At 42.7% G+C, this 16,763-nt stretch overlaps 1 protein-coding gene across 3 annotated transcripts in view; it reads left to right on the top strand.

Annotated features, from left to right (window-relative positions):
• CROT (carnitine O-octanoyltransferase) overlaps positions 1 to 16,763 on the top strand; it is a 1,004,553-nt gene that overhangs the window by 339,671 nt on the left and 648,119 nt on the right. For all 3 annotated transcript variants that reach the window (XM_044067515.1, XM_044067513.1, XM_044067514.1), the window contains exon 8: positions 5,829 to 5,954. In XM_044067515.1, coding sequence (XP_043923450.1) covers positions 5,829 to 5,954 — 126 coding nt within the window. The remainder of the gene's footprint in view (positions 1 to 5,828; positions 5,955 to 16,763) is intronic.

Raw genomic sequence — 16,763 nt, forward strand, 5'->3', positions numbered from 1 at the left:
GGCGTCGGTCAGAGTTTGCAGAGGAATATTTTGGGGCTAACTTTGCGTATATAATGCCGTCGGAGACTCCGACTTCACATGCAGTTAAAACGGAAGGACAAGGACCGACTCGCAGCCAGCGGTTTCGCTGAAACCTTGGTCAGGCCTACAGCAGTGTCTCGGTTTCGCTGAAACCTAGTCCTCGGTGCTTCCTGTTACAAACCTTACCGACTACCTCGGCCTCGGAGGCTCCGCCGAGTCGGTTATTGAACTACCACGGAAACCGTGTCCAGGACATGTCCGACACCATTCCTTTAGACAAGTCCACTCCTGCACGTGGTGCAGCCAGACCCCTGCATCCATGTCCATTAAGGCCTTCTAGGGCTAAAGCTGCCAAGCTTGCCAAAGCTTTGCCTCCCAAGTCTACCTCTCAGAGGCCTTCTACCAGCACTCAAATTCTCAGCCTAGCAGAGGACCTTATCTCCTTAATTAGAGGTTCTCAACCTCACCCGGACAGGGGCTCTCTTCCACCTCCAGACAAAAGGCCCAGGGTTGAGCCCTCTGACCCCCACTCTTCAGATGAGTCTACGGATGAATCTGTGTTGTCAGAGCACCAGCAGGAGGCTTATTCGGCCTACGAGGATTCTGATGCTGAAGAATCTATTCCTTCGGCCTCCCCTCCTGAAGAGTTTTCTTTTGGTGAGACACTGCATTCCATGAGAGAGTATTTCCAATGGCAGGGCCAGGAATTTTCTGATTCCAGAAAAAGATTAAGGACCTTTTACCCTTACCTCAGCATAGGCCTTTGGCTATACCTCCTGTTTTGAATGTTATTGATGATGTGTACTCTGATGCTAGTATAGCCACTGATTCTCTCCCTCCGGCTCCTGCCAAACCTGATAGGTAGTACAGGATTCCGGATTCTCATTTTCACCTGTACAAGGCCCACACTGCAGACCCAGAAACCATTTCACAGGGCCCTAAAGGGGTTGCAGCTGCCACTGCTAAAAACCCTTTACCTTCTGAAAGGGAATCTAGAGCTTTAGAGCGATGGGGAAAGAAAGTTTATACTTCTGCAACTCTTTCTATGAGGGCATTAAATTGTCAATTCCATATGATTCAGTACCAAGAGTATTTGTTAGATGAATTGTATAAGAAACTTTCCTCCTCTGAGCCCATTGACCGTAAATCTCTTCAGGATCTGGTACATAACTCTCAGCAGGTTAGCAACCATTTTCTGCAATGTGGCTATGATGCACTGGAAGCTTCATGTAGGTCAGCAATGACAGGGGCAGTTATACAAAGGCATGCCTGGTTGAAGGAGCAAGCTCTACCGGACCATGTTAAAGCTAAGCTCCTGGATGCTCCAATGGAAAAACAAAAATTATTTGGTTCCACGGCCCAGGAGGTCTTAAAGAAGTTTGAAGAAAAGGCAAAATCTGTGCAAACAGTCAAGGATTTTCTGCAGGTACAACCACCGAGATTTAGCAGAAATTGGCCTAGTAAGAATTGGTCCTTTCCAGACTCAGACAGATCACAGAGAGGCAGGAACAGGCGTACCAGAGGCAGGGGGCAAGCTAGAGGCCACTACAGAGGCCGTCAGTGGCAGCCACCCAACCAGAGAGGTAGTGCAGCTACAGCAACAACAACTGCTACACCAGGACAAACACAATGGCTTATTCCTGACTCCGCCGACCAGGGCTCAATTAGAAGCACCATTGGGCGGAAAGCTTTCTTTATTTTCAGAAAATTGGCATTACATTACAAGGGACTCATGGACACTGCAAATAATAGACAAAGGATACAGGTTCCATTTCCACACATTGCCAAAAAGACAAGGAATGCCAGACCTGCCACCAAATCAGAGGGCAGAGGCTTTGAAGCAAATCACCAAATTGCTACAAATGAATGCCATAGAAAAGGTTCCTCTATCAGAACAAGGCCAAGGTTTTTATTCAAGGCTATTCCTTGTTCCAAGAAAAGAAAATCAATGGAGGCCTATTCTCGATCTGTCCGCACTGAACACTTACCTCATTGTGCCGAAATTCAAGATGCTGACCCTACAGCAGCTTCTTCCCATGCTGGGCAAGGAGTCTTAGCTGGTGACTCTAGATCTCAAGGAGGCATACCTGCATGTCCCCATTCGATAAAGTTGCAGAAGACACCTCAGATTTCTTGCAGGATCAGAGCATTATCAATTCTCAGCATTGCCCTTTGGCTTATCTACTGCGCCCAGAGTGTTCATGAAATCCCTGGCATCAGTAATTGCACACTGCAGACTTCAGGGGATTCAAATCTACCCATATCTGGACGACTGCCTGATACAAGCGGACAGCAAGACAAAATTGTTAAAGGACTTGGACTATGCCATCCAGCTACTACAGGCCTTGGGATACACAGTCAATATCCAAAAATCAAGACTGGTGCCATCCCAAAGGATAACCGTCTTGGGTGCAGATCTGGATACAACCACCCAAATGGCCTTTCTCACAGAAGAAAAACAGAAACAACTTCCGGATTACTTCAAGAATCTGACAAGACAAACTCAGCTAACTGCAAGGAAAATCCTGCAGGCCTTGGGTTTCATGGCATCATGCATAATACTAACCCCACAAGCCAGACTACATATGAGAAGATTGCAATGGTACCTAGGGAGTGTATGGACTCAGCACAGTCACAGCTTAGAAACTCTGATTCCAATCATACCTTGCCTTCAGAAGGAATTCCTGTGGTGGGCTCTAGCCTGCCAGACCAACAGAGGGTTGCCTTTCTTGAAACCAAAAGCAAACCAAACCGTCACCACGGATGCTTCAGACCGAGGTTGGGGAGCACACATGGAGGACAAATGTATCCAAGGGCTATGGTCTCAAGGGCAGATGCAAATGCACACAAACCAAAAGGAAATGCTGGCAGTGATACACGCAATCGAGGCTTTCAAACCTTTCCTTCAAGAAGGCCACCTGCTAATAAGGACAGACAACACCACAGTTATGTGGTACATAAACAAGCAAGGAGGCACGCATTCCTGCCCTCTATGCAGACTGGCTATGAATCTATGGGATCTTTGCTTGAAACACAATATACAACTACAGGCCCAGTTCGTGCCAGGGAAAGACAATACTCTGGCAGACAGCTTAAGCAGAACTACCATGGATGCACACGAATGGATGCTGCACCCAGACATCTTCTTACTCATAACACAGGCATGGGGAAGGCCCGAGATAGATCTGTTCGCCTCACCCCACAATCATCAACTGAAAATTTTTTGCACAAGAACATACCATCCACAAGCATGGAAGGTGGACTCTCTCTCATTCAGCTGGAAAGCCCGAAAAGTCTATGCTTTCCCAACAATCCCATTAATGTCCAAGGGTTTTACTGAAGATCAGGGCAGAACAGCCAAAAGTGATTCTGATAGCTCCAGACTGGCCAAGGCAGCATTGGTTCCCACTGTTGAAGAGCTTATCACAGACAAAACCGTGGCCTCTCCCATCATGGCCTCTTCTTCTGACACAGAACAATTACAAGATCCTGCATCCCAACCTAAAGACCTTGCAGCTAACTGCCTGGAGGATACCATGACTCCTTCCCAGGACAGCTTATCCCAGAGGGTAAAGGACATTATTATGGAAGCTCACCGCCCTTCCACAAGGAAGGCATACTCAGCAAAATGGAAAAGATTTCTCAGTTGGAACACAACAAAAGGCCTTGATGTGACAGTGATGAACATGTCACATATACTGGAATACTTAGCAGAATTGTTCCACAATAGCCTGTCTTATTCTTCCATTAAAATACATGCCTCAGCAATTTCAGCAGAATACAATGTAAATCCTCCTGTCTTTTCGCATCCTCTCTTAAGACAATTTCTCAGAGGAATCAAAAACATCAGTCCTCCAAGGAGACCACCTTTACCTACTTGGGACCTTAACTTTGTGCTGGAAAAACTAACACTTCCTCCATTTGAACCAGCAGCATCGGCAGATCCACAGTTTCTATCCTGGAAAACTGCATTCCTTCTGGCCATAACTTCAGCAAGAAGAGTATCTGAGTTACAAGCTTTAATGGCAGTGCAGCCTTTTCTTATTTTTCATCAGGACAGTTTCATTAAGAACCAACCCAACCTTTATGCCAAAGGTGGTATCTAGAGTATCCTTGAACCAAGCAATTCATTTGCCAACATTCTTCCCAAATCCACAAAATAAAGGGGAGAAACTTCTACACACTCTGGATATCCACAGACAATTACGCTACTATTTGGACAGAACTAAAAGTTACAGAAAGACTGACCAACTGTTTGTAGCATATGCTGCTGGGACATAAGGAAAAGCAATTTCCAAACAGACAATCTCAAAATGGATAGGAAATTGCATTCGCTTTTGCTACTCCTTTCATGGAAAGACTGTTCCTGTGAATTTTAGGCCTCATTCCACGAGAGCCACAGCCACCACTACAGCCTTCCTAAGAGGGGTGGCTACCAAGGACATCTTAGAAGCTGCTACATGGAGCTCCGTGCATACTTTTGCCAAGCATTACAATTTACCCTTATACTCCAGATCCAGAACAGGCTTTGCTACTGCAGTCCTGCAGGGTCTCTTAACTACACCATCATTTTCTTAGTACCTCCACCCCCAGATTGGCTATGGTATTCTACCCATATGTTATGACTGCAGATGCATCCTTGAAGGACATAGTACAGTTTTTTACCTACCATAAATGTAGATGTCCGATAGGTATGCATCTGCAGTCAGGTTTACCCTCTCACCTTCCCCTCTGTGGTATTCCTAGGGTGCTTACCCCTTCATTAGCTAGCTGGGGGAATCTGTTATGGTGTATTTGTTTGTATTAATATATTTATATATATGTATATATTTTTGCATTATGTTTGCAATTTTTGGCATTTTCTCCAAATTTAGCCTTCATAGAGGGCACTTGGCATCTGGGGCAAGAAAAACTGAGGAAGATGGCGTCGGCTGATGCTTTTATACCCCAGACGTTCTGACGTCGGGGAAAGAGCGACATCAGCCGAGGCCAGACCCAGACTTTGGAATCCGGCCGACCGAAGGGCTGCCTGAGGCAGGACAACCCATATGTTATGACTGCAGATGCATACCTATCGGACATCTACATTTATGGTAGGTACAAAACTGTACTTTCAGCCTGGTGAGCGGGACGTCAGTGTGCCTGATGATAGAGTCACCTATTACAAGTGTATCAGGTGTATTGTTTAGCCTTAAAGGCTGTGACTGTTCGGCACACTGGCTTTGTGAGCTATGTGTTGCACGTGTTTTGTTTTGGGGTAGCGGTTGCTTGGGTGTCAGCTTTGGAGGTCTCTGCTGCTTAGGCAGATTTTTATTTAGAGCCTCCGAGTATGTTTTTGTGTGTTTAGAAAAACTAATAATATTAACAATTGCAGCAAATTAATATTAACAGTTTTGCCAAAATAATAATATTAATACAGATTTAATAGTCTCATTTGCTACTCTGCTTCTCTAGTAGTGGTGATATAAAGAACAAAGTGGGAAATGACCTCTGGTAATAAACTTTACTCCTAATAGAACATTTGCTGCCATGTGTGTGTACAGCTGGGCATGGTGCATGTCAGCTGCTGTTGCCATACCCTAGCTTCTGGTGACACTGTGTGCCATACCATTAAAGAATGCATCACCCTGTATTTCTGTTACAGGATGAGTGTAGATACCAGTATTATTCTCATCACCAGGTACATATCTCCTGCACATGTTCTGCAACTTGGACAGTTGTCTTTGTGATCTACCATCCTCACTGCAATCAGGTCAGTATTTTTGCATGCACTTTATTTAAGTTTAAAGTTTATTTTTTACTTATAGGTTCGAGAATATCTTATAAATTTGGACCCCAAGAATCTATCAGTACTAGAAAAAATCCAAAGCAGTTTGTTAGTCGTTTCATTAGATGATGCGAGTCCGTATGCGACACCCGAAGATTATACCCAGGTAAGTGCACAGGCTTGTGCAAAATATTATTCATTTTTATCTTTTAAGTTTATATTCTATGTCTTTTTTTTTTGAATGGTAAACATAGATCTTCAGTTAGAATTAACAATATCATTTATTTACAGCACCCACCCTTGCTGCACAGTAGAAAAGCCTGCCCAAACACCATCCACATAGCCTGGTTTGATCACTTGCTACACTGTGTGTGTGAATGCATTGTCAGTGTTTGTCATGAATATTAATAGTTTGATCATGCCATTGACAGCTGGGCCTAGAAAAACTAATAATATTAACAATTGCAGCAAATTAATATTAGCAGTTTTGCCAAAATAATTATATTAATACAGATTTAAATAATTACTGAAACTTTACAAAATAAATAACACCAGGCAGCATAAAACCATGCGCTCATTTATTCATTAGTAATGCAGTCATCTTATGGGCATCAAAATAATAACTGAAATCACAGAAAACTGCCATACTACTGCAACTGTGCAAAAATGCTAAGTATAAATTTGTAATGGATAAATAAAACTGTACCAAATAACTAACACCAAAATAGTTATCACTTAAAAAAAACTGTAAATTCATGAAACTGCACCAAATAATTAACAGTAGGAAGTATTTCAGGGTATATGCAACATGTTTACTGAATGAATTGAATAACACATTTAATCCACAATGACACAAACATTGTCTAACTTTAAAAGTTTAAATTGTTGTGCAGAGCAAGAAATTAATGAAAACATACTGCAGGCTACTGCAACAGTCCTGCACAGTAATTACTAGCACTAAAAAAGATTGTGCAAGTACCTGAAATTGTTTAACAGTAAAGGTTTCATTTATAAAATCAAGAAAAGCAATATTCATTAACTACCTGAACAGCCCTACACTTAACTGCAGAAACAGTTCTGCACAGTGAATATTGGCATTATTACAAATTTGGCTGTACAGTAAATTGATTACAGTGTCAACAAGGAAAATCAGTCATGCAATGAATCATGTGTGACATTAGTCAGGAATACCCACACCTTTGAAGTCTTGCCCATAGGGGTTGTACTGTAAGTAAATTATGTTGAGTTAACAGATGTTCTTCGTCTTCCATTGCTGCAGTCCTGACTATTGGGTATAGTCCGCGTCCCAGTCGGCCCGAATACCAGAGTATAAGGCTGACGTCGGTCAGGGCGCATTAGACTGACGTCAGTACGTCAGGTTACTAATGCGCATGACCGACGTCATATCCTCAGTCTTTTTTGCCGCATGGTCCGATGCAGAAGCAGTTTTGCGAGTGCAGGTTGGCGTACTGAAATATTTCCGAAACCGGAGTTTCAGACCGAAACAGAGTTGGCTAAGTACCCCGTTGGGGAACATTTTGTTTTTTCTTGCCTCAGTATTTACCGGATGTCAGAAAAAGTGAATAACTGTATTTCTTGTGGGAAACAGATACCTCATAGGGATTATCATACCTTGTGTATACCTTGTTTAGGGCCTGAGCACGACGTTGTTGGTTGCCGCTCTTGTGCTAGGTTTAACAAACGCACTATTAAGAGGAGGTTAGACTGTGCCAGGTTAGTGTTTGGGAAGCGTTGCAATTATAAAATGCCGTGGATGCTCCGGCGCCCGCCTCCAAGAAGCGCAAGGATAAAACAGTGAAGCCTAGGGTTGAGGAACCGGCAGTCCCGGACGTCGGTTCTTTAGAAGACTCAGTGGAGCCGGAGGTTTTGCCAGGAGTTTCCATAGAGTCCCAGGCAGAAACTTTACTCTTACAGGATGTGCCTTCTCAGGAGGTAGGCCAGGCTGAGGGGGCTTCTCAGGTGACTGTTCTTCCCTCTCTTCCCAAGGTAGTTAGGGCCTCTCCTTCTGTTGCCAAAACTTCTTTGAAAGGTAGGCCTACTTCAGCTTCAGTAGGGGCTTCTAGCATTTCGGGTTCTGTTCCTAAGAAACATATGCTTAAAATGGCAGAAGATTTGATTACTATGATTAGGGGTTGTATGCCCCCGCCTGATGAGAGGCCTAGGGTGGAACCGGAGTTTGATAGTTTTGAACAGTGTTCAGAGGCTTCAGAATCTTCTGTGGAAGATATGCAGGAGTATCCTACTTATTCTGATTCTGATGTGGATGATTCCACCCCTACAGCTTCTCCACCTGAGGATTTCTCATTTTCAGAGACTTTGCATTCCATGAGGGGGCACTTTAAAAGGGGAGGGCAGGATTACTCTGACTCAGGAAAAGGCTTAGGGAGTTCTTGTTTTACCCCAGCATAGGCCTTTAGCTATTCCTCCTGTGTTGAATGTGGTGGAAGATGTTTTTGCAGAGGCTTCCCTGAACCCTGACTCTTTGCCTCCTGCTCCTGTTAAGCCTGATAGGTATTATAGGGTGCCCGAAGCTCATAAATATTTGTTTAAGAGTCCTAGGGCGGACCCAGAAACTATTTCTCAAGGGCCTAAGGGTGTAAAGGCTTCTGTGGTTAAAAATCCTGTTCCCACTGATAAAGAGGCAAGGGCTTTGGATAGGTGGGGAAAGAAAGTGTATACTTCTTCCACTCTAGCCATGAGAGCTTTGAATTGTCAGTTTCACATGCTAAAATATCAGAATTATCTCCTTTCACAATTGAAATCTAAGGTGGATGCTTTGGCGGAAGGTATTGAGTGTAAAGAGTTGCTGGATTTGGTTCATGTGTCTGAACAAGTGGGTAAGCATTCTTTGCAATGTGGTTTTGATGCTGTACAGGCCTCCTCGAGGGTGGCTGCTACCAGTTCTGTTCTTCGCAGGCATGCCTGGTTGAAGGATCAGAATTTAGCTGAGCATGTTAAGACAAGGATTTTGGATGCTCCTTTACAGTCTGATGTGTTGTTTGGTTCGCCTGTGGAAGCAGTTTTAAAGAAAATGGAGGACAAAGCTAAGTCTATGCAAACTGTTAAAGATTTTTTGCAGGTACAGCCACCGAAGTTTAGTAGAAATTGGCCTGCTAAGGGGTGGACATATCCTGCTTATGATTCTCAGTCTAGGGGTAGGTCTAGACGTGGTAGGGGCAGGGCTCAAGGTTCTTTTAGGCCTAGAACAGGGAGTTCACCTGCTCAGACTTCTGGTGAGGGCAGGGGTCAGTCCTTTCAGAACAGACCCAATGACCTGTCTTTTCAGCTGCCAGCAGATTCACGTTTGGCAGCTCCTTTGGGAGGAAGACTGTCTCTTTTCAAAGAAAACTGGGATTTAATTACTCAAGACAAATGGGTGTTGGATATCATTCACCACGGTTACAGATTTTATTTCCATACAATGCCCCCTTTCAAAGGCATGCCAGACGTTCCTCCTCAACAAAGAAAAGAGGCTCACAAGCAAGTTTTACAGTTACTTCACATAGGGGCCATCCAGCCAGTCCCTGTATCAGAAAAGGGCCTAGGATTTTATTCTCGCCTGTTCCTTGTACCAAAGAAGGGAAACACGTGGAGACCAATTTTGGATTTATCTATCCTCAACACTTATCTGGACATTCCCAAGTTCAAGATGCTGACGTTACAACAGCTTTTACCTCTGCTGGGCAAAAATCACTGGATGGTAACTTTAGATCTCAAAGAAGCTTACCTTCATGTGCCTATAAGGCTAAGTTGCAGGAAATATCTGAGGTTTGAACTGGAAATTCTCATTATCAGTTCTCTGCATTGCCCTTTGGCTTATCTACTGCGCCCAGAGTGTTCACAAAGGTTCTGGCTCCAGTGATAGCTTACTTCAGGCTTCAAGGAATTCAAATCTATCCTTACTTGGGCGACTGCCTGATTCTGGCTCAAGAAAGGGAAGTTCTTCTACAGCACCTGGAATATGTTATCGCAGTGCTAAGATGCGTAGGGTATTCTGTGAGCGAAATAAAGTCCAGTCTAGTACCCTCTCAAGACATGTGCTTTCTGGGTGTGAGACTGAATACAGCAGCCCAGATGGCCTTTTAACCCCGGACAAACAAAAGAGTCTGTCACTTTACTTCCATCAACTATCTCATCAGTCCGTGCTGACTGCAAGGACAGTCCTTCAAGCATTAGGGTTCATGGCATCTTGTATTCTGGTGCTTCCCAATGCCAAACTGCATATGAGGAAGTTACAATGGTATCTCAAAATGTATGGACACAGCACTGCCAGGATTTGGACACTGTCATTCAAATAATACCTTGCCTTCAAAAGAATTCTTGTGGTGGGCTCAGGAATGTCACCTAAACAAGGGACTCTCTGTGACCCGGCCAGAGGCAAGTCAGATCTTGACGACAGATGCCTCGGACATTGCTTGGGAGCTCATCTAAATGGAAAGTGGATACAAGACAAGTGGCCTGCCAGACTACAGCATCTACATATCAACATGAAAGAGATGTTAGCAGTCCAGTTTGCATTAATGGCTTTCAAGGAGTTACTTCTTCCAGGGCAGGTGTTGATTCTAACAGACAACACAACTGTCATGTGGTACATCAACAAGCAAGGGGGAACACATTCTTATCCTCTATGCAGGCAAGCAATGATTTTATGGGAGACTGCGCTAAGCCTGCGACTAACTCTTCAGGCAAGGTTTCTGCCAGGAGCACAGAACTCCTTAGCAGATGTGTTAAGCAGACAAATCATGGATCCCCACGAGTGGAAACTGGATCTTCATGTATTTCAGAAACTGACAGTGTCATGGGGAACTCCAGACATAGATCTGTTCGCTTCTCCACTAAACCACCAGCTGCCAAAGTATTGCACAAAGGGTTTCATCACACGGCTTGGAAAGTGGATGCTCTGTCTTTCAGTTGGAAAAACCTTCATGTGTATGCCTTTCCACCTCTACCTCTTCCAAAGGTACTGTTAAAGGTCAGACAAGACGGGCCAAGGATGATTTTGATAGCTCCAGATTGGCCTCGGCAACACTGGTACCCTCTACTGCGGAGTCTGGTAAAGAAGCCTCCATGGCCTTTACCTCTGATTCCTCATCTGTTATCTCAGAAGGACGGTCATCTGCTCAATGTCAAGCTACACTCTCTTCATCTAACAGCTTGGCATATTCTGTGTTGAAACACAGCAGGTCTCAACTTCCTCAACAAGTTTTAAATGTGATTATGGAAGCTAGAAGACCTAGTACAAGGAAAGTGTATGCAGAAAAATGGAAGAGATTTTATTTTGGAGTACAGCAAGGCATTTGGAGATTTCTGAGCCTAATTTGAGTGTGGCTCTTCAATATCTTACTGAATTGTTGGACAAAGGTTTGTCCTTCTCTTCCATAAAGATTCATGCTGCAGCAATTTCAGCTCACTATGATTGTGACCCACCTTTGTTTTCATCCTTTGTTCAAGCAGTTTCTTAGAGGGGCAAAGAATATAAGACCCCACGTAGAGCTCCTACTCCTGCTTGGGATCTCAATTTTGTGTTGGAAAAACTTACTCTACAACCTTTTGAGCCTGCAGCTACTGCTGAATTGAAATACTTGTCATGGAAGACTGCTTTTCTGCTGGCTATTACTTCTGCAAGAAGGGTGTCTGAGTTGCAGGCCCTTATGGCAGTAGAGCCCTTTTGATTTTCCATAAGGATAGGGTATCATTACGCACTAATCCTTCTTTATGCCTAAGGTGGTTTCTAGTGTGGCTTTAAACCAAACTATTCATTTGCCTACGTTTTTGCAGAACCTCAAAATAAAGGGGAAAAGATTTTGCACACTTTAGATGTACACAGGCAATTGCGTTATTATTTAAGCAGGACTAAGGATTTTAGGCAGTCTCAGCAGTTGTTTGTTTCTTTTGCTTTGAGTTCTCAGGGCAAGCCTGTGTCAAAACAAACTATTTCTAGGTGGATTGGCTTTTGCATTGCATTTTGTTATTCCCATCATGGCAAGGAGATTCCAGCTGGGATTAGGCCTCATTCCACTAGGGCTACTGCCACTTCAACAGCATTTCTAAGGGGGTGGCAACTAAGGATATTTTGGAAGCAGCTACTTGGAGTTCAGTGCATACTTTCTCTAAGCATTATCACCTTCCTATCTACTCTAAGTCTAGGGCTGGTTTTGCCACAGCTGTTTTGCAAGGCATGTTGTCAGCTCCTACTTCTTTATAATTTGCCAGCCTCCTTACCTCTGCTTTGGGATTCTACCCAATAGTCAGGACTGCAGCAATGGAAGACGAAGAACATAGTACAGTTTTGTACCTACCATAAATGTAGATGTTCGAGGATTCCATTGCTGCAGTCCAATTTTCCCTCCCTCCTTCCCCTCTGTATTTAGGGGTGGTTGTGTAGGTGAGTTTACATGCTTATATTTTTGTATATATTGTTGTATATATTGTACATGTTTTTGGTGCAGGTTTTTTGGGACTTGTCTTTTTAGGATCTTCTGACATCTGGGGCAAGAAAAGACTGAGGATATGACGTCGGTCATGCGCATTAGTAACCTGACGTACTGACGTCAGTCTAATGCGCCCTGACCGACGTCAGCCTTATACTCTGGTATTCGGGCCGACTGGACGCGGACTATACCCAATAGTCAGGACTGCAGCAATGGAATCCTCGAACATCTACATTTATGGTAGGTACAAAACTGTACTTTTCTTCAGGTCTAGGCAGATGTAAAAGTACACTGGCTATTGAACAAGTATGGCTACCATAATTGGGTCTGTATCACTTCATCGAAGTGACTAACCGTCGAAGTCTTATTCATTGAACTTAATCCATCGAAAGCTAAATCTGTCCATCATTCATTTATGCAAATTTTTTCCAAGGGAAAAAACTGGTGGGTCAAATTAGCAACCGTGACAAAAAACACATTATTTACAACCCACCTAGGTGGGCGGCTGCGCCCCCACAACTAAATATACCAACTCTGAGATTGCACTTCAGTGGAGAAAAAGGAAAATTCATGATGACCAACTTTTTTTTTTTTCCCTGGGAAAAAAATTTGTGTAAATGAACGGTCAACGGATTTAGCTTTCAATTGCTAAAGTTCGAATAGGGATTCAATGGTTAGTTGCTTCAGTGAAGTGATATACTTATTTATTTACATTTGTTAACCGGGTAGAGTCCGGCTGGGCAGGTAGCCTGTTTTCAGCGGAGACCTGGGGAGATAAGCTCCATAACAATAGTACAAAAAGATTACAAAAATGTTTAAAAGATTTACAAACAATAGACAAAATTTTGACAGTTGCCAACAATCACAATTTACAAAAAGGGGAATGTAAAACAGAAAACATTACATTTCTTAAGCCTTACTACAGACAGTAATATGAAACTCATTAGATATATTACTAAAAACCATTGTGATATTTTCATTTGGTAAAAGACAGACAAGAAGATAGCAGAATAGAAAACATTTAATCAAAGGCATGGGAAACTAGCCAGGAGTATTACAGGAGCATAGCCATTGTTGAGCAAGGTATTCCTTTAGGAAATTTTTGAAGCTATGATGATCTGTGTTTTTTAAGATATTCTGGGGTAATAGGTTCCACTGTTTGGCTTCTTTGAAGGGGAAGAGAGAGTCACCAAAGTAATTATGCGACTTTGCAACCTTGAATATAAGTTTATCGGATGATCTAAGGGTCCTGGGGTTGGTATTTAGTTGCACTAGGTTAGAGAGTGCAGGGCAGTTTTCAGGTTTTTGGATGATAGAGTGGGCAGTGCTGAGCTGATTGAGTAATAACAGATTGGGAAATTCAAGCCAGTGTAATTTTTGAAGAGCAAGGCAATGATGGGTCCTGTTGGGTATATTAGCAGCAAATTTTGCTATTTTGTTATAGCAGGAATAAAGCAGATGTAAATCAGACTTGTGCAGGTTAGTGAACAGGTGAGAACAGTAGAGAAGACGAGATAGGTGGTGGGATCTGGCTGTGGCTAGTCTGGCATTTTGAGTAAGGTAAGGTTTGGCCCTATACAGAGCATCAAGTTTGATGTGAACTTTCTTTATTGTGAGTGATATGGTTTATTGAATGTTTGGTTGTTGTCTGTTGTGACACCAAGTAGTTTTGTTTGGTTAACTGGTTCTGTTATAGTGCCATTAGTGGAGTTGATGGAGAGGAGGTAGTTTTGCTTTGGATTTTCTGTTAGAGAAGATCATTAATTTTGTTTTGTTTGGGTTTAGGATAAGTTTAAGTTCATTTATGTAATTTTCAATATCTAGAAACTACTTTTGCGGTTTGTCTTGGAGTTCTTGGGGTGTGGGAGCAGAGCAAATAAAAGTAGCGTCATCAGCGTATTAAATGACAGAAGCAGATTTAGTGGCAGTGTTTAGACTATTTGTGAATATAATAAAAAGGATAGAGCCAAGGATGGAACCCTGAATAGTCCCAACAGAGACTGGGAGGAGTTTATTATCCCATTTAGTTGCCTGTTGCTGATTAGTAAGGTAGCTAAAGAACCACTGAGAGCTGTAAAGTTTAGGTTGAAGGAGGCTAGAGTGCTGAGTAGCAGTTGGTGGGATACTGTATCAAAAGCTTTGGACATATCAAGGAATATAGTAGAGACTAGTTGTCCATTGTTTTTGAGGAGGTTGATGTAGTTAGTGAAACTTATGAGGGCTGTGGAGGTAGTGTGTTTTGGACGGAAGCCGTGCTGTGAACTAGATAAGAGGTTATTTGTAGTGAGGTGGTTTAGGAGCTGCTTATGGATACATTTCTCTAAGATTTTGGCTAGGGGTGCGAGAATGGCAATGGGACGATAATTAGAGAGATCTTTAGATGGGCCTCCCTTGTGGAGTGGAATGATATGGGATATTTTCCATAGTATGGGGACATATTGTTCTGCAATGGAACAATTGATTAGAATAGATACGGGATAGGCGATGGAGCTTGCAGCAGTTTTTAAGAAGTCATTAGGGAGTTGGTCAGCTGCTAGACAGGTAGGTTTTAGTTTTGATAGGAGTTTTTTAATATAAAAGGTTTGTATGGGTTTAAAAGAGAAGTGGTTGGGTTTAGAGTTAGTAGAGGTAGGCACTGTAAGGGGTTGGTAAGATTTGTTGTTTAAAAGTGAGGTGATAGATATGATGAAATGAGAGTTAAATTGGAATGCTATACATTCAGTGCTGTTTGCTGTAGATGGTGCAGGAGTAGAGGTTTTGCCAGAGTTGAGGATGTAGTTAAGGTTTCACCAAAATTGTTTGTGGGTTATTTGTGTTTTTGCTGACAAGCTAGAAAATAATATTTTTTGTCAGATAATATTTGCTTCTTAGTTCAGTTTCTTAGTTTGTAAGAGGTGAGGTTTTCTGAGGTTTGGATGTTTGATAAAGCAGTCCAGTCTCTATCCCTTTGTTTAATAACAGATTTAGTATCTTTGGTTATCAAAGGTAGGTTTTTGGCTTTGTAGCAAATTTTTCTTGTTGGAGCGACTCCCATAATTTGGAGGGTATGGGATAAGCAAACACATAGCACCAAACAATTTAATTATGGTAAGACTAATACTAAGAAAGAAGGTATCCTAGAACTGTGGTATCTTAGCTGCACTCCTAAATCCTTTAGGTATGGGATGACAATTTAAAAGCAAAATTCATTTTAAAGTGCTTTTTAATGCACTAGGCCAGAATTTATAAGAATTGTGAAGTACAGTGAATTATTTTAAATGCCACATACTTAAAAACTAAAATCTGGCACAGCTCTGGCACACATTCATGTCTACCTTGATTTTTTCTAAAACATTGTAAACATCTAACCACTCCAGCCTTGACGTTGAAGCATATTTTTATATGTCAAACACTGCAACACTGATTATGACAAAAGACTACAGTGAGAAACTTCTCAAAAGCCGACTTTACCCTTCTCAAGACTGAGATGGTATCATTTAAGCCCTCAGGGCCAATGGAAACCACATCCCACAATGCTGAATCCTACACAAATGCTTTCTACGGACATCTCCAAGAATGCATGGATCATGCAATCCCAAATAAAACCAAGACCCTCTCCACCAAAGGAAAGCGTCCTGTCTGGTGGACCCCAGCCATAAACAAATTGTATAACAAAAGAAGGAAGCTACTGCAAGACAGATCAAAATCCCATAAAGGGAAGGCATCTCTGATCAGCACTAGAATAAATCTACGTTCTCTCATAAAAATATCCAAGGCCAACTTTGAGAGAAAAATTGCCAAGGACACTAAAGATAACCACAAGGCATTCTTCAGTTATGTTAGAAACCTGGGCGGAAACACTCAGATATGCTCAGAGTTAGTACATAACGACAAAAAATTTTCCGAACCCACAGATATTGCCAACATTCTGGCAGACAGGTTCAGTGCGAATTTCTCCCCTCCCTCACCTCCAAAAGAAGAAATACTCATCCCAGCTTAATGTAACCTCCCTGTCATCTCTGATGTCCAGGTGAGAACCGCCTCAACAAAGCAAAAACACAGCATCTATGGGACCTGATGGTATCCCGGCTGCGTGATACGAACTCCAAGAGGAGCTAAACCCGCATATAAAAATGTTATTTAACCTTAGCCTTACTACAGGATATGTACCTGAACACTGGCGTACAGCAACAGTGGTACCACTCCACAAGGGAGGCTCCACTACAGACCCTGGGAACTACCGCCCCATAAGCTTGACCAGCCTGGTTTGCAAAGCTATGGAAAGAATTATTATGGAACTCATAAACAACGACATTGGGGACCTACAGACACTTGATCCCACCCAGTTCGGCTTTGTAAAAGGCAGATCCTGCCTTTTGAACCTGGTTGACTTTTTCAAAAAAGTCACTAGAGCCATTGATGAGGGCAAGGCAGTCCATACAGCCTACCTGGACTTGGCTAAAGCCTTCGACACAATACCCCACTCGGGGATCATAGAAAAGCTAAACAGCTTAAAAGTAAACCCATATGTCACAAGATGGGCT

The sequence above is a fragment of the Protopterus annectens genome, chromosome 3.part1, assembly GCF_019279795.1.
Source record: "Protopterus annectens isolate FY-2018-M chromosome 3.part1, PAN1.0, whole genome shotgun sequence".
Lineage (NCBI taxonomy): Eukaryota > Metazoa > Chordata > Ceratodontiformes > Protopteridae > Protopterus > Protopterus annectens.